This window comes from Budorcas taxicolor, chromosome 21 (assembly GCF_023091745.1).
Source record: "Budorcas taxicolor isolate Tak-1 chromosome 21, Takin1.1, whole genome shotgun sequence".
In the NCBI taxonomy this organism is placed as follows: Eukaryota; Metazoa; Chordata; class Mammalia; order Artiodactyla; family Bovidae; genus Budorcas; species Budorcas taxicolor.
This window is the reverse complement of record NC_068930.1, coordinates 70,990,122-71,011,710: the sequence shown is the minus strand read 5'-3', so window position 1 is coordinate 71,011,710 and position 21,589 is coordinate 70,990,122. Positions and strand designations below refer to the sequence as shown.

At 43.4% G+C, this 21,589-nt stretch overlaps 1 protein-coding gene across 1 annotated transcript in view; it reads right to left on the bottom strand.

Moving 5' to 3' along the window:
* RCOR1 (REST corepressor 1) overlaps positions 1-20,917 on the bottom strand; it is a 116,709-nt gene extending 95,792 nt beyond the window's left edge. Inside the window, exons 1-2 of the mRNA XM_052659765.1 lie at positions 20,611-20,917; positions 20,473-20,532 (exon numbers count right to left, since the gene is read on the bottom strand). Of these exons, the coding sequence (XP_052515725.1) occupies positions 20,473-20,532; positions 20,611-20,917 (367 nt within the window). The remainder of the gene's footprint in view (positions 1-20,472; positions 20,533-20,610) is intronic.
* Between the last annotated feature and the right edge of the window lie 672 nt (positions 20,918-21,589).

Below are 21,589 nucleotides of genomic sequence, written 5' to 3'. Positions count from 1 at the left end.
GGAAAATGATACAGGTAGTTCCCACCCTCAGTGGGCAGGGAGAAGACAACAAGAAAGTCAGTAATTACCTAAAGAGACAGAAGTGCTATAACAGACGTAAATCCAAGGTTCAATAGTAAGACAGATGAGGTAGACCCAAGTTAGAGGAGATGGCAGGACAGTCCATGAAAATTCCCCATAAATGTTGCCGGACTTCTGTGCGGGTATCTCAACCTCAAAAGAGCTACATCCTCTATTGGCAGAATGGTACCACCAATCAGCAAGTCACTTTGGCCAAGACCCCAGGAGCTGTCGTCCCCCCGTGGCACACGTTAAATCCATCGTTCCAGTCTGTCTACCGTAACCACTTAAGAGCTTGCCAGCACAACCTCGTATCCCAGCCACCTTCACAGCATCCCCTTACCACTCAACTCCAGGAGGGCCAGGTGTGCAGTCTGTTCAGAGTGCCCAGCAGTGTCTGGCACACAGTACATGCTCATTTACGAGTTTCTGAATAAGTGGTCTTCTCTACCTTCCATTAATTCATTCTCACAAGCTCTCCTCATCACAATAACCAATGATCTTTCCAAACTGCAACTACATTCACAGCACTCTGTGGCTCAAAGTTCTCTAGTCTTTGAACTTCACTGATGGTCCAGTGGTTAAAAATCCACCTTCCAAGGTAGGGGACGTGGGCTCCATCCTTAGCTAGGGAACTAAGACTCCACATGCCTCAGGGCAACTAAGCCCACCAGCCCAGCACAACTACTAAGCCCCCATATCGCAACTAGACTGGCCCGAGCATAACAATGGAGAGCCTGCATGTGGCAACGAAGACCCAACACTGCCATAAATAAATAAATACAACATTTTTTAGAAAAAGAAGTTATGAAATGAATTTTTAAAAACACACATGGTCAACACCTGTGACACAGTATTATTTCACAAAAATATTACACTACTGCCTCCACAACACAAACGTTAGGAGGGTTGTTTTTAAGAGAAATAAGTCTTAAATGATTATTAAAGCTCATTTAATTTTGCACAGCAAAGGGAACCACTGAAAAAAACAAAAGGACAACCTATAGAACGGGAGAAGATACTTGCAAATGATGCAACCAACAAGGGGCTAATGTCCAAAATATACCAACAGCTCATATAACTCAGTATCAGAAAAACCCCAAACCCAAACAACACAATCAAAAAATGGGCAGAAGACCTGAAGAGACATTTTTCCAAAGAAGAAATACAGACGGCCAACAGACACACGAAAAGAGGCTTAACATCACTAATTATTAAAGAAATGCAAATCAGAACCACAGTGAGGTAACTCCTCACACCAGTCAGAATGACCATCATCAAAAAGTCTACAAATAACAAATGCTGGAGAAGATGAAGAGAAAAGGGAACCCTGGAACATTGCTGGTGGGAATGTAAACTGGTACAGCCACTATGGAGAACAGTATACTGCTCCTGCGGCTAAGTCGCGTCAGTCGTGTCCGACTCTGTGAGACCCCATAGATGGCAGCCCACCATCTGGGATTCTCCAGGCAAGAACACTGGAGTGGGTTGCCATTTCCTTCTCCAATGCATGAAAGTGAAGTCCTTCAGTCATGTCCGACTCCTAGCGACCCCACGGACTGCAGCCCACCAGGCTCCGCCGTCCATGGGATTTTCCAGGCAAGAGTACTGGAGTGAGTTGCCGAACAGTATGGAGGATCCTTCAAAAACTAAAAATAAAACTATCATATGATCCAGCAATTCCACTTCTGAGTATATATATAAAAAAAAACAACCACAAAACACTAATTCAAAAAGATAAATGAAAAAAAAAATGCACACCAATGGTCACAGCAGCACTATTTGGTACAACAGCCAACACATGAAAGTAACTCAAGTGCCCGACAAAAGACAGTATGATTAACAAGATGTGATACACACACACACACACAAGAACGTGAGTCAAAAAAAGAACGAAATATTGCCATTTGTGGCAATGTGGATAGACCTAGAATAATATTATGCTGAGTGAAATAAATTAGACAAACTGTATTATACTGCTTACACGTGGAACCTGAAAAATAAAATAAATGAATGTATATGCAAAACAGAAACAGACTCACAGATACAGAAAACAAGCTCACGGTTACCAAAGGGAAGAGAGAAGAGGGGAAGGGAAAGTGAGGGGTATGGAATTAACAGATATAAAATACCATATATAAAATAGATAACAAGAATTTACAGCACAGCTCAGGGAGCTATATCCATTATCTTATAATAACTTATAATGGAGTATAATGTGTAAAAACACTGAATCACTATGCTGTACATTCAAAACTAACACAATACTGTAAACCAACTCTAAGTAAAATAAAATAGGTAGTTTCCTGGTAGCCTAGTGATTAGGACTCCGTGCTTTCATTGTTATGGCCCAGGTTCAGCCCTTGGCTGGGAAACTGCGATCTTGCAAGCCACACGATGCAACCAAAAACAAATAAATAATAAAATACAATAAAAACATTTAAATGACATTTAAAATAAATTCCAAATGGGGAATGACTGCTAATAAGTACAGGGTTTCTTTGGAGGTGATGAAAACAGAATCAGACAGTGGTAATGGTTGCACAACTCTGTAAATACACTGAAAATTGCCAAGTTGTACACTTTAAGAGAGTAAACTTTATGGATGTCAATTATATCTTAGTAAAGTTATTATTTAAAAATTAAATAAGCTCCTCAGCTTAGCACACACAGCCTCAGTGATCTGTCATATGCTGCCTCTACAGTCAGATCAAACTTCCTCAAAAACATCACATCTCTCAGTCCTGGAGAGCTCCCCTTTGTCTACCCTTCCAGACCGACCTCAGGATCACCTGGGGAAAGCCTTCCCCTCCACACCGATTCCCACCACCCCCTCAACCCCCCGCACCCCCCCACCCCCGTCCCTAGAGCACAGGCCCGCCTGTCTCACACAGCGCCCACCGCACCCCAGGCGAGGTGCTTTATGACTGCTGGACCAGGAAGCATCCAAAAGTCTAACACACAACTTCACCTTCTATAACGTGGAAAGCGAATTTATTAAACTTTAGCCAAAAAAAAAAAAAGTGTTTTTATTTATTTGGCTAAAGATGGCTGCCAGACAATACAGGACTCAATAATATTTCTATTGCTTTCTACATGTTCAAATTCTCCATAAGCAAAAAAGCAACTCATCAATGTTTAGGAAAACTATACAAGTGTAAAATCCTGTAACAGAGGGAAAAATTAGTGTTTTTAGACCACCAGAAGTAAAAGCAGTCCATCGTTTTTTCACATGAGTTCCTTAAAATAGTACAAAAGTACTATGGGTAAAAAGCTAGACAATATATGTCAGAGCGGAATTATGTTCCTGAAAAGCTAAAACTAGAAAACACCTAATTACATCTCATCCTGCTTTTTCCAGAGCATAATTCCAATTTCATACATGTTCTTAAATTGTTTTTTTCCTTCACAATTAAACACAGTCCACCAATGAATGTGTCCAACTGAGGTAAAAGCTGCATGTTTTTAGACTGCCTAATGATCATTAGCCTGTCTCATCTGCACCAAACTTTCTAGAACTTACACTTCAAATCACTGGTATTAACACTTCACTGGTATTAACACTTTCACTTTGCCACTGCTACTTGATCACATGAGACAGAAAGTGTGATTTAAAACTTTTTTACAGCAATAGAACTCTTGTTTTTAAAATTATCTAGAAACTTAAAATGCAAAACTAAATAAAAGCTCAGTTATTCCAGTTCAGACCCTGTTAGCAGGCAAGGGCCTGCATGCCCACCCCTAGCCTCTCTGCTCCACCAACCGCTGTACAAAACGGCAATGCCATGGAAGCTGGCCCGCTGCCACACAAGCAGAACACCAGCAGGGCTCAGAATGAGAGTTCATCAGTTATACAAAACCCTAATGCAGTTCAGGAGTGTCAATACATGGTATATGAAAGTGGCAGATGTTCAAAATCTAGAAGACGTCAAGCTGAAAATGACTAGGAAACAATGAAAATTCTATAAGAAGGGCTTCAAAAGGAAATACCAATTTTATTACAAATACTCGTTTTTTTCACATCCCAGCAAGATGGTTCCTCTGTCCATGGGATTTTTGTGGGCTACAGTCCATGGGGTCACAAAAGAGTCAGACACAATTGAGTGACTAAGCACAGCAAAATGGAGATCTTACACAGTCCAAGAAGGAGATATTTCCTAAATTACACTTTTCAAAGAGAAAAGTATACTTTTCTCCAAAAAAAAAAATTAGTTCCTAACTAGGGCTAATAACGTTTAAAGCTAATTTTTAATAGTTTTAATTTATACTAATAATTTATAAAGAATAGTGAACTAAAAAAAAAACTATTCTGCTTTGGAAAATTCTGGGCTAGAATCATCCGATTTCAATGAGTAAGCAGTTAGTCTGAGCACTTTGTCATGGGCACTAAAATGAATAGTGGCTATATAAAAACGTGAAATTTTAATATCCTGGTTTCTAAAAGCATTTACAGAAGGCTTCCATGAACATAAGACTCAAAAGTTTAAAAGCTATAACACACCAAAGCAATCTTCAGAAAAAAAAACAACAAAACTGAGGGTATAATGTTCCCCGATTTTAAACCATATTACAAAGCGAAAGTCATCAAAACAGTATGCTACTGGACCCAAAAAAGACACACAGAAAAATGGAACAGAATATAGAGCCCAGAAATAAGCCTACATTTATTCAGTCAATTAACCCATGACAAAGGAGACAAGACTATCCAATAGGGAAAAGACAGCCTCTTCAATAAATGGTGCTGGAAAAATTGGACAGCAGCATGCAAAAGAATCAAACTGGACTACTTTCTCACACCATATACAAAAACAAACTCAAAAAGGATTAAAGACTTTAATTTAAGACCTGAAACCATACAACTCCTAGAAGGAAACACAGGCAGTCCATCTGGTTACTAGAAGGGATCGGGTGGGAGTGGTTGTGAAACAGAGGATGGGGAAAAAGAGATACAAATCTTCAGTTTGTAAGAACAAACCTCCAGTTATGGGGATGTAACAGACAGCCCAAGGTGTATGGTCAATAATACTGTGACAGCCCTGTATGGGGACAGATGGTTACCAGACTTACACTGGTGATCATTTCATAATACATGCAAAAGTCAAACCATTATGCAGTCTACCTGAAACTAACATAGCACTGTACATTAACTATACAACAATTTTTTTAAAAGCCCTAACAGCTTTAAGAAGAAATGAAATAGATTAAGAATAACAGACAACATATAAATGTATACTAATATTTTCTTTAAAAAACGAAATGAAACCAATTCTTCTACTTTTCTTTTTAAAAAAACCTAGACTTCTGTTTCCAGCCAAGGTGGGGTGAACCAGATTTATCCTATCATTATAAACAACTAAGGGCTTCCCTGATAGCTCAGTGGGTAAAGAATCTGCCTGCAATGCTGGAGACCCTGGTTTGATTCCTGGGTCGGGAAGATCCCCTGGAGAAGGGAAAGGCTACCCACTCCAGTATTCTGACCTGGAGAATTCCATGGACTGTATAGTTCATGGGGTCGCAAAGAGTCAGACACGACTGAGCAACTTTCACTTTCACTTCACTTTCACTATAAACAACTAAAGACCAGTCAAATCTACAAAGCGACAGTCTTCAAGACAGTGGACATCAAGCAGCAGAGTACACTGAGCCCTGAGAGACAGGAAACAGACAGGGTCAATTCCACAACTGCCCCAGCCACTGCCTAGTGAACGCTGCCAGCTGGCAGCACAGGGAGGGAGAGCCCAAGGAAGCCAAGCAGTTTCCCCAAGTTTAGGAAGCAAGCTGAGGCCAAGGAAGCCAGGGCAGCTTGAGTTTGTAGGGCAGGATTCCATAAGGGGAGTGCCTCACCGAACTCCAGAGAGCTCCTTAAGGACTCAGCACAGTACTGATCAGCACACGTCTGTAAAGAAAATACTTGAGGTTTCTGATTGGGTAGAGAACGCAGAATGAAAAATAATTAGCCCTGGGCTACGTGGCTCTGATCCCACCTAACAAAGCAAGATGTGCAATGAACAAACCATTTCTAAGGAACTTAACCATGTTCTAGAACAAAGCTCAAGAACATTTATAGAACTGTAAAGATATCCAGCATCCATCAAAATAAAATTCATAATGTCTAGCGTCTAAACAAAAATTACCAAACAAGCAAAGAAACGGGAAAAGACAACTCATAATGAGGGGAAAAAATCAATCAACTGATACCAACTCAGAAATGAGACAGATAAGAGAATTACTAGACAAGGGCATTAGAACAATTATAAAGTGTTTAAATGTGTTTGAGAAGTTGGAGCAAAGGCTAAGTATGCTCAGGAGAGATATGAAACCTAACATTTTCAAACAAGGGTAACCCTTCACATTGCTGATGTTTTAAGTTCTACATTTCTCTTCAATATAGTCACACATCTTGATTATCCTTTTGGTTTAACTAGGTGTTATACAACCATCCCCCTACCATCACATAAAAAGCTTTCAATTTCTACTTGCTTTCTTAAGAAGCCTTATTTTGAATACCTTAACAGCAATATTTTAACAAATACTCCACTAGAGGAATTCCATACGCAACCATCACATTCCAGTATCACATTTCACCATGCACCTTGATTAGAGGCAGAACCTCTGAATTAATTATAAAAATTAAAAAGAACAAGCTTTCACTCCTAAAATTCTCTGGCTTCGTGCTGTCCAACAGCATGGAAAATATCCTGCTCTGTGCAGTCTAACACAGCAGCCAGGAGCCACGTGCTTGAAATGATGTGGTTAGTGTGACAGAACTGCATTTTCAGTTTGATTTTAATAAATTTAAATAATTATAGATTACTAGTGGCTACGTTACTGGACAGCACAGCTTAAAACAATTTAAAAGAAAATCTGGATTGAAATTTTCAGAAAGATTAACATTTTCAAAATAACAGTTTTATAGTTTTAAACTTCATAGTTTAATATTAATTTTTAAATTAGTAAACATTATAAAATCATAAACACAGGAAAACCCCTATTTTCAAGACTTGGCTCAAAGAACCACTTCACCTACAACTTCTTCCTGGTTTCTTCAATCACTAAGCCCCAAGTAAGGAGACCCCACCCCACTATGCTGCCAGTGCCCTCTGTCATCAGCAATGTGCAGGGGGAGGGGGATGGGGAGGGGGAAGGAACCACTTAATAGACGAGATTTTCTCTTGGGGTGAGGGAAACATTCTGGAACTAGACGGTGTGGTGGGAGCTGCACAACAACGTAAGTGTCCTAAACGCCACTAAATTACTGACTTCACAACGGTTAACCTGGGGATGCCTTGGCAACCCAACGCTTAGGACTCTGTGCTCTCACTGCTCAGGGCCCAGGTCTGATTCCTAGTCTGGGGATGAAGATCCCACAAGCAGTGCAGTGTGGCCAAATAAACAAACAATTTTTTAAAGGGTTAATTTTATGTTATATGAAAGTGAAAGCGTTTTAGTCACTCAGTTCAGTTCAGTCACTCAGTCCTGTCCGACTCTTTGTGACCCCATGAATCGCAGCACGCCAGGCCTCCTTGTCCATCACCAACTCCCAGAGTTCACTCAGACTCACGTCCATCGAGTCCGTGATGCCATCCAGCCATCTCATCCTCGGTCGGCCCCTTCTCCTCCTGCCCCCAGTCCCTCCCAGCATCAGGGTCTTTCCCAGTGAGTCAGCTCCTCGCATGAGGCGGCCCAAGTGCTGGAGCTTCAGCTTTAGTCACTCAGTTATGTCCAACTCCTTGGGACCCCATGGCCGGTAGCCCACCAAGCTCCTCTGTCCATGGGATGCTCCAGGCAAGAATACTGGAGTAGGTAGCTATTTCCTTCTCCAGGGGATCTTCCTGACCCAGGAATCAAACCCAGATCTCCTACACAGCAGGCAGATTCCTTGCCATCTGAGTCACCAGCGAAGCCCCATGTTATATGAAATTCACCTTGGAAAAAAAAATTGTAAGAACGTATCTAAGATGTATATCTCTAACTCATACAAATTCATTATTAAGAAAGCACCTAAAACAGGGAACACCAGGTTTTTAATGCAACTTTAAAGCTCACTTATTCCCTTAGGTTTCCATTTTTTAAGTAAACTTGGTTCTTAATTATCAACTGTCCACTACAAAATGCCTATTCGAGCAAAGTCAATCAGTGCACACAAGTGCTCTTATTAAATGCAGAACCACATTCGACTATGTCAAGTGAGAAAGATAAACCTTTAGATATTTAAACAGAACTGGCGGCTCAGAACACTCAGAAAGCAGAAGTGCATGACACCACGAAGACTTCACGGGACCACCTGAGATCAGACTAGCCAAGTCTTACCCTACCCGTCTTACCATCCTGCTCCCACACGTGCACGCTAAGTCTGAAAGCAGACAAGTCCCAAGCCCAGAAGCTTCTGTGCCAGTAAAACAGGATGTGCAGCCTTCAGTAAGTGTGTGTGTATATGTGTGAAATAGCACAGAAATACCCTGAGTTCAAGTGAATGGAATGTTTAACCAATCCCAAAATTTTAATGAACCTTTTCAGACATAAAGAAGGCCATCAGCGAGTCTTTCCTGGTCACTAGATGAAGCTGCTGAAGAGGGGCAAGCACAGCCAAGCTCCGGGGCAGAGGCTCACCAGGGCCCCTCGGTGAAAACACAAGGCAAGCCTTGGTTTCTGCGCAGACAGAAGCTAGTCCTCAGTTAACCTTATGATCAAACCAACCATGGCAAACCTCACATTTAAGTCAACCAGAATAGAACTTACAATTTTCTGTAAGTATACTCTGGTCTTTGAAAAACAGAACACAATTCACTAATAACACTAAGAAATACATATATCGGGGTTTTTTCAGGGGAAGAGAGGCAGAGTTAGTTTGGTTTTCATTTTTTTAATGGGGAAGGAGATTGGGAATAATATACAAGGAAGGAGAATTAGTTGCTGAACAATACTAACCAGATAGTTGTACAGGTGAAACCAATGGCTTTTAAAAATACTCTTAGATATTTTAATGTGTGTATCTTTTCACACTTTATTCAAGACATGGTTCTTAAACTCATTCCACAGCTCAAGTTCAATGTGAACCTGCAGAAAAACATATGGGGAGGGGGGAAAATAGATATTTAAATGTTATACTGTCATCTGTTAAACTAAAAGGTAACCAACATAACACGGTCCTTTGTAACCTTAAGTCATCCAATCACAAAAAATCACTCCCCTCAAAAAACAACTATATTTTACACTCTGAAAATGACTATTTCAACATACGTGCAAGAGTAAAGCAACTCATTCCAACTCGCCTCAGTCAACCAAGCCAGACACCTCCCATTTCATTTGTGCTTTCATTGAGAAGAAGAGGAAGAATGCAACTGGGCACGAATCAGGCTATGGCCACCCTACACAAAAATCTCCACAATACCTGGGACCACATGCAAACAACTAAGCAATTGATCCAATAAAGCGCTGTTCCAAGTGGTTTTTCTTAAGAGAGGATTTCTGGCTAAGCCTCCCTGAAATACACTAGATTGCAGTCTGACTGCAACTTATCTTAGTGGTATCCTGGTATTTTTCCTTCCTTAGCAATAAACAAAATAATGATGCTTCTGACAACAGATGGCATCTTAGAATGGGTTACCTTGGGCAAGTTACTAGGGTGAACCATAACAGTAAACCTCTCTGTGCCTCTGTTTCCTCATATGGAAAATGATGATAACAACTTTATCTGATGTGATTGTTGTGATTGTTATGTTAAATTATTAATGAAGTATTCAAACCAGTCTGCATATAGCAAACACTACACTAACCTGGCACTGACATTATTCCTTCAAGGGTTTTCTGTTGTGATGACAAGTGGCACCACACCACTCATCCACTCCCTCAAAATCAGTGACAAAACCGTAAGACAGCTGAATTGGGTTTTAGTCCATAGCACGTTCACCTTTTACAGAAAAATAACTGACCATCATAGAAAGTAAAGTTATGACTTTAACCTCTAACTCAGTTCAGTTCAGTCACTCAGTCATGTCCGACTCTTTGCAACCCCATGAACAGCAGCACGCCAGGACTCCCTGTCCATCACCAACTCTCAGAGTTCACCCAAACTCATGTCCATTGAGTCGGTGATGCCATCCCTCCATCTCATCCTCGTCGTCCCCTTCTCCTCCTGCCCCCAATCTTTCCCAGCATCAGGGTCTTTTCAAACAAGTCAGCTCTTCGCATCAGGTGGCCAAAGTATTGGAATTTCATCTTCAACATCAGTCCTACCAATGAACATCCAGGACTGATCTCCTTTAGAATGGACTGGTTGGATCTCCTTGCAGTCCAAGGGACTCTCAACAGTCTTCAACACCACAGTTCAAAAGCATCAATTCTTCGGCACTCAGCTTTCTTGGCAATGGCACCCCACTCCAGTAATCTTGCCTGGAAACTCCCATGGACGGAAGAGCCTGGTGGGCTAGAGTCCATGGGGTCGCTAAGAGTCGGACACGACTGAGCGACTTCACTTTCACTTTCATGCATTGGTGAAGGAAATGGCAACCCACTCCAGTGTTCTTGCCTGGGGAATCCCAGGGACAGGGGAGCCTGGTGGGCTGCCTTCTGTGGGGTCACACAGGGTCGGACACGACTGAAGCGACGCAGCAGCAGCAGCAGCTTTCTTTATAGTCCAACTCTCACATCCATACATGACCACAGGAAAAACCATAGCCTTGACTAGACGGACCTTAGTCGGCAAAGTAATGTCTCTGCTTTTGAATATGCTGTCTAGGTTGGTCATAACTTTCCATCCAAGGAGTAAGCGTCTTTTAATTTCATGGCTGCAGTCACCATCTGCAGTGATTTTCGAGCCCAAAAACATAAAGCCATCAACTGTTTCCACTGTTTCCCCATTTATTTGCCATGAAGTGATGGGACCGGATGCCATGATCTTAGTTTTCTGAACGTTGAGCTTTAAGCCAAATTTTTCACTCTCTTTTTTCACTTTCATCAAGAGCCTCTTTAGTTCTTCACTTTCTGCCATAACGGTGGTGTCATCTGCATATCTGAGGTTATTGATATTTCTCCCAGCAATCTTGATTCCAGCTTGTGCTTCTTCCAGCCCAGCATTTCTCATGATGTACTCTGCACAGAAGTTAAATAAGCAGGGTGACAATATACAGCCTTGACGTACTCCTTTTCCTATTTGGAACCAGTCTGCTGTTCCATGTCCAGTTCTAACTGTTGCTTCCTGACCTGCATATGGGTTTCTCAAGAGGCAAGTCAGGTGGTCTGGTATTCCTATCTCCTTCAAAATTTTCCACAGTTTATTGTGATCCACACAGTCAAAGGCTTTGGCATAGTGAATAAAGCAGAAATAGATGTTTTTCTGGAACTCTCTTGCTTTCTCCAATGATCCAGTGGATGCTGGCAATTTGATCTCTGGTTCCTCTGCCTTTTCTAAATCCAGCTTGAACATCTGGAAGTTCATGGTTCACGTATTGCTGAAGCCTGGCTTGGAGAATTTTGAGCATTACTTTACTAGTGTGTGAGACGAGTGCAACTATGCGGTAGTTTGAGCATTCTTTGGCATTGCCTTTCTTTGGAATTGGAATGAAAACTGACCTTTTTCAGTCCTGTGGCCACTGTTGAGTTTTCCAAATTTGCTGGCATACTGAGTGCAGCACTTTCACAGCATCATCTTTCAGGATTTGAAATAGCTCAACTGGAATTCCATCACCTCCACTAGCTTTGTTCGTAGTGATGCTGCTTAAGGCCCACTTGACTTCACAAGTCACTATGAACAAAGCTATTATGCTGTTAAAACTAGATGTTGAACAGAAATTAAATCAGAGCTTTTCAAGTCATCCAGCACTGCAATTTAGGTCAATTGGTTAGTAATTAGTACACCGAATTAACTGAAGAAAGTTGCAACATAACAAAAAAAAGATGTATCAAATTCTCAGTGACAATCATCTTAGAAACCAGGAGTCCTAGTGACAACTGGTAAGGAGCTATGTACCAAGTCCAGTCTCTGAGCAGAAATATATCCAACCAGGGATATGTTTTTATTGCTTCCTGAAAAGAAATTCCATCAACTCCCATACTAGAGAGGAAAACTACAACAAAAACTTTACAACTCTACAACCCTAAGAAAGGATCAGTATCCAAATATACAAAGAGCACACACAAATCAGTAAGAAAAAGAACACCCTACAGAAAAACAGCAAAAGACGTATACACAGAAGGAAACCAAGTAGCTGCAAAAACACAAAGAAGCACACTTGACCTCACCAGCCATTAGAAAGATGCCAACACAGACGACAGAAAGACAGCACTGCAAGAAGTCAACAAGCCCAACACCTGTGAAAACTGAATGAAGGAAAGGAATTTTCTGTGCCTGTTACAGGAATATGCACAAAGAATTCCATTTACCAAAATACTTTGACAATAACAAAACAGACCGCTTTTCATACATAAGTATATACTCAAGGACAAAAACAGGCATAAGCATTCTGATGACCTTGAGAGCCTGCCACTCAAATTTCCCTTCAAGAGAGAAAGAGCTGGGAGGAGTGTAATTAGCTGACAGCCCCAGCTGCCCAGCACCTTCATGGTCCCCTGCAGCACGCTGCATGCTAACTCCAGGCCAATGACAGAATACAGCCAGTTTTCTAGAGAAGGCCTGGTCCTGCCCAACACACGCTAACAAACCGCCTTCGCTCAGGCTGCACTGCAGTCTCAGGCTCCTAGATCTCGCCATCCATCGCCCTTCCTTCTGTTTTCCTTCACAGGTATCACATCTGCATCCACCCTGAAGGCTCTGCTGCCTCACCTTCTTCCCTCCTGCGGTCTCAGGCATTTACATCTCCTTCACAGGTACCACATCTGCATCCACCCTGAAGGCTCTGCTGCCTCACCTTCTTCCCTCCTGTGGTCTCAGGCATTTACATCTATGAAACTCCTGCACAAGAGTTTCATGTCCATCGAATCGGTGATGCCAGACAACCATCTCATCCTCTGTCATCCCCTTTTCCTCCTGCCCTCAATCTTTCCCAACATCAGGGTCTTTTTCCAGTAAGTTGGCTCTACGCATCAGCTGGTCAAAGTATTGGAGCTTCAGCATCAGTCTTTCCAAAGGATATTCAGGGATGATTTCCTTTAGGATTGACTGGTTTGATCTCCTTGCAGTCCAAGGGACTCTCAAGAGTCTTCTCTAGCACCACAGTTCACAAGCATCAATTCTTCCACATTCAGCCTTATGATTCAACTCTCACATCTGTACATGATTACTGGAAAAACCATAGCTTTGACTATACGGACCTTTGTCAGCAAAGTGATGTCTCTGCTTTTTAATACGCTGTCTAGGAGAAGGAAATGGCAACCCACTCCAGTGTTCTTGCCTGAAGAATCCCAGGGATGGTGGAGCCTGGTGGGCTGCCATCTGTGGGGTCGCACAGAGTCAGACATGACTGAAGCGACTTAGCAGCAGCAGGTTTGTCATAGCTTTTCTTCCAAGGAGTAAGTATGTTTTAATTTTATGGCTGCAGTGACTGCTGACAGTGATTTGGGCGCCCAAAAGAAAATCTGTCACTGCTTCCACTTTTTCCCCTTCCATTTGCCATTAAGTGGTGGGACCAGATGCCATGATCTTAGTTTTTTTTAACGTTGAATTTCAAACCAGCTTTTTCTCTCTGCTCTTTCACCCTCATCAAGAGGCTCCTTAGTTCCTCTTCACTTTCTGCCATTAGAGTTTTATCATCGGCATATCTGAGGTTGTTGATATTACTCCTGGCAGTCTTGATTCCAGCTCGTGAGTTATCCAGCCCAGTATTTCACATGATGCACTCTGCACATAAGTTAAATAAGCAGGGTGACAATATACAGCCCTTGTCATAATCCTGTTCCAGTTTTGAACCAGTCAGTCATTCCATGTCCAGTTCTAACTGTTGCTTCTTGACCTACATACACATTTCATAAGAGACAGGTAAAATGGTCTGGTATTCCCACCCATAAGAATTTTCCAATTTGTTGTGATCCACACAGTCAAAGGCTTTAGCATAGTCAATGAAGTAGAAAAAAATGTTTTTCTGGAAATCCCTTGCTTTCTCCATGATCCAAAGAATGCTGGCAACTTGACCTCTGGTTCCTCTGCCTCTTTGAAAGCCAGCTTATACATCTGAAGTTCTCAGATCATGTGCTGCAGAAGCCTAACTTGAAGGATTTTGAGCATTGCTTTGCTAGCATTGAGCACAACTGTATGGAAGTTTGAACATTCTTTGGCATTGCCCTTCTTTGGGACTGGAATGAAAATTGACCTTTTCCAATCCTAAATTTTCCAAATTTGCTGACATATTAAGTGCAGCACTTTAACAGCATCATCTTTTAAGATTTTAAATAGCTCAGTTGGAATTCCGTCACCTCCACTACCTTTATCTAAAATTATGCACACGTTATTGTACCCAGAAACAAGGCTTTAAAACGATAAAATTTGGTGTCACACGCCTCAAACCTACCTGGAGATGCTTTTAATGACTGAAAGACAAATACAAGTCACTTTGTCTCTGCAGGCCTTACCTTCCTCATCTAGAACACAGGAAGGCTGCATTGAGTGGACACTACCATTTTCTCTCTCATTGCTCTGAGGGAGAGAAAATCCAGAAGCTTCAAAGAATTATGTCTAGCATGCAATTTTTACATGATCCTCATATTAAATAAAGAATATGACTAACTTAAACAAAAAAAAAGAAACAACAAAATTTGACTAATTTGGAAAAAAGTAGGCGTTTTAGGGCTTACTATCAACATTTCACTTGAAGGACATTTTAATTTTACTTAAAAATATTTATCTCAAACATTTTATCAAAACACTTTTGGTCACATTAAACCGTTCTATTTTATACTCTGTTTTTTAAAAAATCAACAATAAAAAATATAAAACTCAACCAGAAGATATGTGTATTAGTAAAATTTCCAGAACACAAAACAGAAACAGTTAAATTACAACCCTTATCCCTGATCAATCCTAGGTCACACGTATTTTCCATACTCACTATTTGAGGCTGTAGAGGTGACTCAGCCCAGTCACTGAGCCAGCACTCAATCCCCATTCCTGCCTCAGTTGGGCCTTTACTGCTGCTCCAGAGACTCCCTCTATGGCAAGGTTTTTTCAGCTCTCTGTTTTAATGTAAATACCAACAGAACACATCCTCCTTAGCAAAGATCACTGTTTTCCATCAGAGTTAAGGGGACAAACAGAAGCCTTATTTCTTACTTTAACATTATGCATGGAACCTCTAAAGAAAGGCTCAGAAGAAAATGAGGGCTAAATTATAAATTAAGTATAACAATCAACATAGCAGAGAGTAAAATATAAAAAGTAAAATAAACTGGGGAAGAATACAGTAATTCGGATAGACGTTGATGTTTCATTTCCAAAGACTAAGAAGATTTTTTTCAATTAAACTGCCCTATAGAACTTTATAACACTAAAGAAACTAGCTTTCCTAGAGTAAGCCTAGGGAAAAGAAAAGAAAAAGAAGAAGGAAAAGAAAAAAGAATAAGCCTAGGGCTTCCCTGGTGGCTCAGTGGTAAAGAATCCACCTGCCACTGGAGGAGACACAGGCTCGGTCTCTGACCCGGGAAGACCCCACATGCTGCAGAGCAGCTGAGTCGGTGCAGCACGACTACAGAGCCATGCGTGCTCTGGAGCCAGGAGCAGCGACTACTGAACCCACATGCCTCAGCTACTGAAGCCCGCATGCCCTAGGGCCCATGCTGCTCGACAAGAGAGCAGCCTCCATTCACAGCAAGTAGAGAAAAGCCCAGGCAGCAACGAAGGCCCAGATAGCCTAAACAAATTAATGAAATTGTTTTTAAAAAAGAAAAGAGTAAGCTTACATTTCTTCAGTACCAATGACTTTCAACACTGCTTTTAAAACAACTCTGCTCTGATGAGCCTCTACCAACTAACCTTTGGATCACACCCAAGGAAGTACTCATCACCCAAGGACGTACAGCAGCAGCAGAATCTCACTTTGACATTAACTCTCAAAGACAAGGACTTGAGAATTGAGAGTAAAAACTCCCTGACTCAGAATGTAAGTAATGTGTGCCTCACTTTGGCCCAGGGGTGGACTCAAGGCCCACACTACCCTGAAGCTTGATCTGAGCAGGGTTATCTATTCCGTCTGGATCTCAGTGTACTTTTCTGCTATAAAAATGCTTTGGACTAGTTCTCTCTCCCAGCAAAAGGGTATTTACCTAAATTGCAGCCGGTCCATGTAACTTCAAAGCAATCATCTTCAAGTATCTCTGAGTGCATAATTCGCATTCAAATCTACGGCTTTATTATAATCCAGCCTTACCTTTGCAGTAAAGCAGGCAACGCAAGGACCACTACTTGGCAACTTCAAAGTCCTTCAAATGATAACTAAAGTAAGACAGCAGAAGATGTTTGCTTAGCATTTGCTGAGTGCCAGGCACTGCACTGGACATTTTACGTGTATTAACTCAGTTAATTTCTTTTCTTGAGGAAGAAGTTCCATTACCTCTACTTCACAGATGAAAGCAAAAATAAAGAAACCTGCCCAGGGCCCAAATATAATTGTCAAGAGGCATTGTCAAGATCTGAACTTGGGTTGATGGTTCTCACAACCCAAGCTCACAGTCTGCTCTACGTTGCTTCTGAAAGAAGCCTGAAATTAAAAAGATGACTGTAACTGACATAATCACAGGCCACAGTGATGAAAGAACCTGATTCACAATGCAGGAAACAGAGGCTCCTGAGATAAAATGACCAGCCTGACCCTTTTAAACCACCTTCTTAATCACAGAGACAGGGCACTAGACCTCCTGAGAGACAGCTCTAGGCACCTCCTACTGCACGGCATCACAAAGGGGGTCACACACAGGACTTCTCACTACCCTCGCCTCTCATCTGGGTAAACACTGCCTCCAAGTGTGCCTCCACCATGACTTCACCATAACTTATGAATTTTGGGGTATCTATAAAATTTATTTTTACAATGAAACTAAAGCAAAGCAAATAATGTGTTCGAAGAGGAAGACAGAATCACCACCAAGAAGAAATGAAAAGCAGGTAAAGACACTCTGTTCAGGAAAATTATTCTACATTTTATTAATATAAGTCAACTCTGAAAGTGACAGTTGAACCAATGACAACCACAAATTTTCTAATCTGGTTAAATATATTGGATTCAATGTTCCAAATACAGGTTGCATGTTTAAAGAGCCATTACCTCAAAAAAATTTACCATTAACACTTCCTCTTCTGTAAGAGCCTTAATTTTACTATTAGTGAACTGTGATCACTAACTCTGATAGAAGTTGACAATAATAACACATGCTTCAGAAAACAAAGAACTTGAGTCAATCTTAAAATCCTGCCACTGTGTTCCTCTAGTTAGAAGACAACAAAGAGGAAGAGTACCAAACAAGGGATCAAAGAAACACAGAGGCTACCGCTTCTTCCTCTGCACATTTATCGGTAAGACCATGGAATTACTTACATTTTTGTACAGAAGAACACTACTAGTTTCAAAATAAATTATGTTTTGCAAATGCAAGAAATAACTGACCAGAGGTAGGCTAGCATAAGCACTCTTCCCTCTTATTTACTGTGTGTTTATTAAATTCTAAAAGAAACCAAAGCCAACTCAGCATACGATATGGCATAGAGTATGAAATAGAGTATGAACAGTCTGGACCCCACACAGGAACAAAGACAAAGTTAAATATATGAAACTGCATTCTGGTCTTTGTTTTTAAACCTACCTGATAAAACCTGTTCACCATTATAAACAAAGATGTTATTTTAACTACCAAGTTCTGATCCAGTGGTCCAGTTTAGGTCGTAATTAGGTAATAAGACATGAATCAGCATTTTAGGACAACTGCTCCGTCCACTTTGTTCACCATGTGTGAGGGATGACACAAATGCATCTTTCCTGGACTATACAGGGAATTTCAAGAGGATCTAGTTTCAACCATTTGTTTTTAAAGCTAAATAGGGTCAACTTGGGAGACTGTGGGTAAACAAAACCTGACCTTAAAAAAAAAAAAAAATCAACATTCTTCCACTCATACATCTTTACAGAGATAGGTTTTTCTGTGTTTTTTTTTTTTTAAAGTGGCTTTCTGGTGAGTTTCACATTCACTAGTTTGTTCAAATGGTGGTAAAAATAAATAAATAAATAAATATGCATTCAAAACTCAGGAAGAGAAAAAGAAAAAGCAGTAACAAGCACAATCTCAATTCCATATTATTCCTAACTTGTACTCATGGAAAAAAACTAAGTCCAAAGACCTAAAAAAAAATTTGCTTGACATGAAACAAAACTGGTGTGTCATTTCTATTCCAAAATGGAAGTCTTCCCTTCCCTTAGATTTTAAGTTAAATGAGAACACATCTTTTAAATAAATAAATAAGTAGTAAAAAGTAAAGTCCTACAATTTCCAGCCATGCCTAGGAATCTGTCCCACTGCTCAGAACAGCAAAACAAGGCTTCAAATTATTTCACACCAGTTAAGATTCCTTTCCAGATTAAAACAAACACAAAATAGGAAATGTTAAAGCCAAGAGCCAATCAACTGACAGTAAGACTATACAGCAAAACATTTGCAGTGTTTCACTGTTTAGAATGGCAGGTCTCTGACAAATTTATGCTTGCCCTTAGTCCATCAAAACTGCAAGGACAGCTCAAAATATGATCCTACTACATGTGCTGTTTCAAAGATAACAACTCCAAAGAAGTCTGCCTCATTCCTAACAACGCAGAGCTAGGCATCAACATTTAGAACAATATCAGAAATCTAACTCTCGCTGTTGCCATCAAATATGCACTTATCTTTAGTCAAAGCCAACATATTTAAACAAAGCTTTCAAATGAATGTAACCAAAATGTACCCCAAAACTGACCAACTTATTCAAAGATGTGTACAAGTTGATATATATATTTTTTTAATATGTGGGGGAAACTTGGTGAAGAGCTTTGCTTTATGGTCTGTGTATTAAAACAAAGATGGACTTGACCTACAAAATGAAGATAGGGTCAACTGTAACCAAAAAACAGTATGCTTCCCCTGGTGGCCAACCGAGGAATGGAGAAGGCATGCACAGGGGAGAAGAAGCCTGGCCTGGGAGTCCCAATCTGTCGCTCTTATAAATGAGAAGTGACGACCAAAAAAGGAAGACGTGGGGGAAGGAGAAACTATAGGAAGACTAACAGAAGTTTAAAAGGAATCAAACCTGGGCGTCAGACGGCAGATACTTTAAGAGATTTAAATCATCAACAGACCAAAACTGTAGAAGGCAAATGCGGGAAAGGTCATTTATTTCCAGAGAACCCAACAGCTCACTCAGGGATGCCTACGTATTTTCACTTCAAAGAACACCCAGAGTTTCATACCTTAATAACAGCTTAAGAGCAATCGCCTTTTTCAAGGGCTAGATCCTTGCAATTTTCTGCAGTCTTGTTTCCAAGGAAAAGCATTTATGCATTTATTCTCTCAAATAAACTCGTGGTGTAACCTACATAGAGAACCACCAGTTCTAAAGCCCTCCAACCAGGAGGACTGTTAACTCCAGTTCCACAAGGTTCTCTTCTGAATTTGATTTCTGAAATAAAACCCACGTCCTTTCAAACATTTTCCACGCCAACAATCTTTAAAGACAGTCTTATACGGAGACAAGCTAGAATCTCACTGACGAATTCCTTTGTCTGGTAGGATTTTTCTGGTACTTTGAATTTGCTTGCACACAGAAGCGCAGCAAGGGTAACAAATGTTCCAAGCAAGGGGGTTGGGATGCCTTGGAGGTGTTAGGCTGAAGCTTTCCGAGGGTTCTAACCTTTCACAACCTCTTCCTTTAAAACAAAACAAACAACAACAAAAAAAGGAAATAACACACATATTTACAAATAGGTCCTACAAATCAAACTGCCACCGGCAAGCCTCTCTTCCCCAGGCAGGCGCCCTCTGGGAAGCACACTTCTTCGACTAACTGGTTTTGGGGGGAATCTCAGGACGGGAGGGGAGTCGGGGGCAGGCAGGAGGCCGGGGGCCGGCAGGAGAGGGCACGCGGGGCAACCTTCCGCAGGGGAGCGGCGGGTCCGAGGCCGTCCCGAGCCCTGGGGCGCTCGCAGAAAGCTCCGTCTCCGGCGCGCGGCCACCCCCGCCCGGCCCCGGCGCGGCTCGCGCGGACCGGGGACGCCGGAACCCCGGGCCAGGTGGCCAGGTGTGGCCGGCGCGCCGCCGCCTCGCGTCCGACCCGCCCGGGCGACCCTCGGGCCTCCCCGGGGTGGGGGGCGGGGGGCCCGGCCCGCCGGCAGGACACACTGGCGCGAGCGTCTCCCCGCGGACGGCAGGACCCACACCCACAGCAAGAAAAGTTGTCCGAGGCCGTCCGCCCCCTCGGGTCGCCGGCCGGCCCGGGGCGCTACTCACCGGGGTCGAAGTCGGGCACCACCGCCTGGTACTGGGGTCCGACCCGCATGCCGCCGCCACCTGCGAGAAAAGCAGAGGGGGGCAGTCAGCGCGCGGACGGGCAGGCGGGCGGGGGCGGCGCGGGCGGCTGCCACCTACCGTGCTCCTCGTCGCTGGACGAGCCGGAGCTGCCTTCCTCCCAGGAGTTGCTGCTGCTGTTGCCATTGGGCGCCGCCGCCGCCGCCAAACTTTTATTCTGCCCATTATTGGGGGCGGCGGCGGCCGAGGCGGCGGCTGAGGCGGCGGAGGCGGCGGCGGCTGAGGAGCCGGCGGGGGCTGAGGAGCCGGCGGCGGCCGAGGCGGCGGCCGAAGCGGCGGCGGCGGCCGAGGCGGCCGCGCTGGACGCGTTGTTCCTCCCTCTCCGCTTCCCTGAGACCTCGGGGCCCTTCTCCACCATGGCCGGCATCGGCGGGGGGCCCGGGCCGGCGAAAGTGACGGGGGACCCCGCGGCTCCCGAGGAGGCGGGGGTGGGGGTGGGGGTGCGCTGGGCCGGGGGAGGGGGTGCGGGCGGGCGCGGCCGGAGCCTGCGGGCGCGAGTTGGGGCTGAGGCGGCCCTGGCGGGCGGAGCGCGGAGCCGCTTCAGAGCCCCCGGCGCCGAGCCCAGCGCAACTTTCGCTCTCCTCGCCGCCCGCACTTCACTGGCTCTAACTACTCCGGGAGCAGAGAGCGGGAGGGGAGGGGGGCGGGGCCTGGGCCAGCAGTGAGGTGAGTGGGGGGGTGGGGGGGAAGCCGCGCGCAGCCGAACCCGGCGCGGGGAGGGAGTGGCTCCGCCCCCCGCGCGCCCCATTGGATCTCGTGCCATTTGGACGGCGAGCGGCAGCCCGATTGGCTGCGGGCAGCCGTCCATCCGAGGGGCCGGGGCGGGAGAGCGGGGAGGGGGGTGGTACCAGGCTTCCGTTGGTCAGGTTCGGTTGACGCGTATCGCCCGCTGTACGTGGTTTGAGGTTTGCCGTCTCTCTACGCCCCATGATCCATCTCTCTAGGCAATAGCGAGGAGTTAGCCGCCCTCCCCGCCCCCTCCTTCTGCCGGCACCCCCCCCGCCCCGCTTCCCCTGAGCGCACCCCACCCCCACCCCGC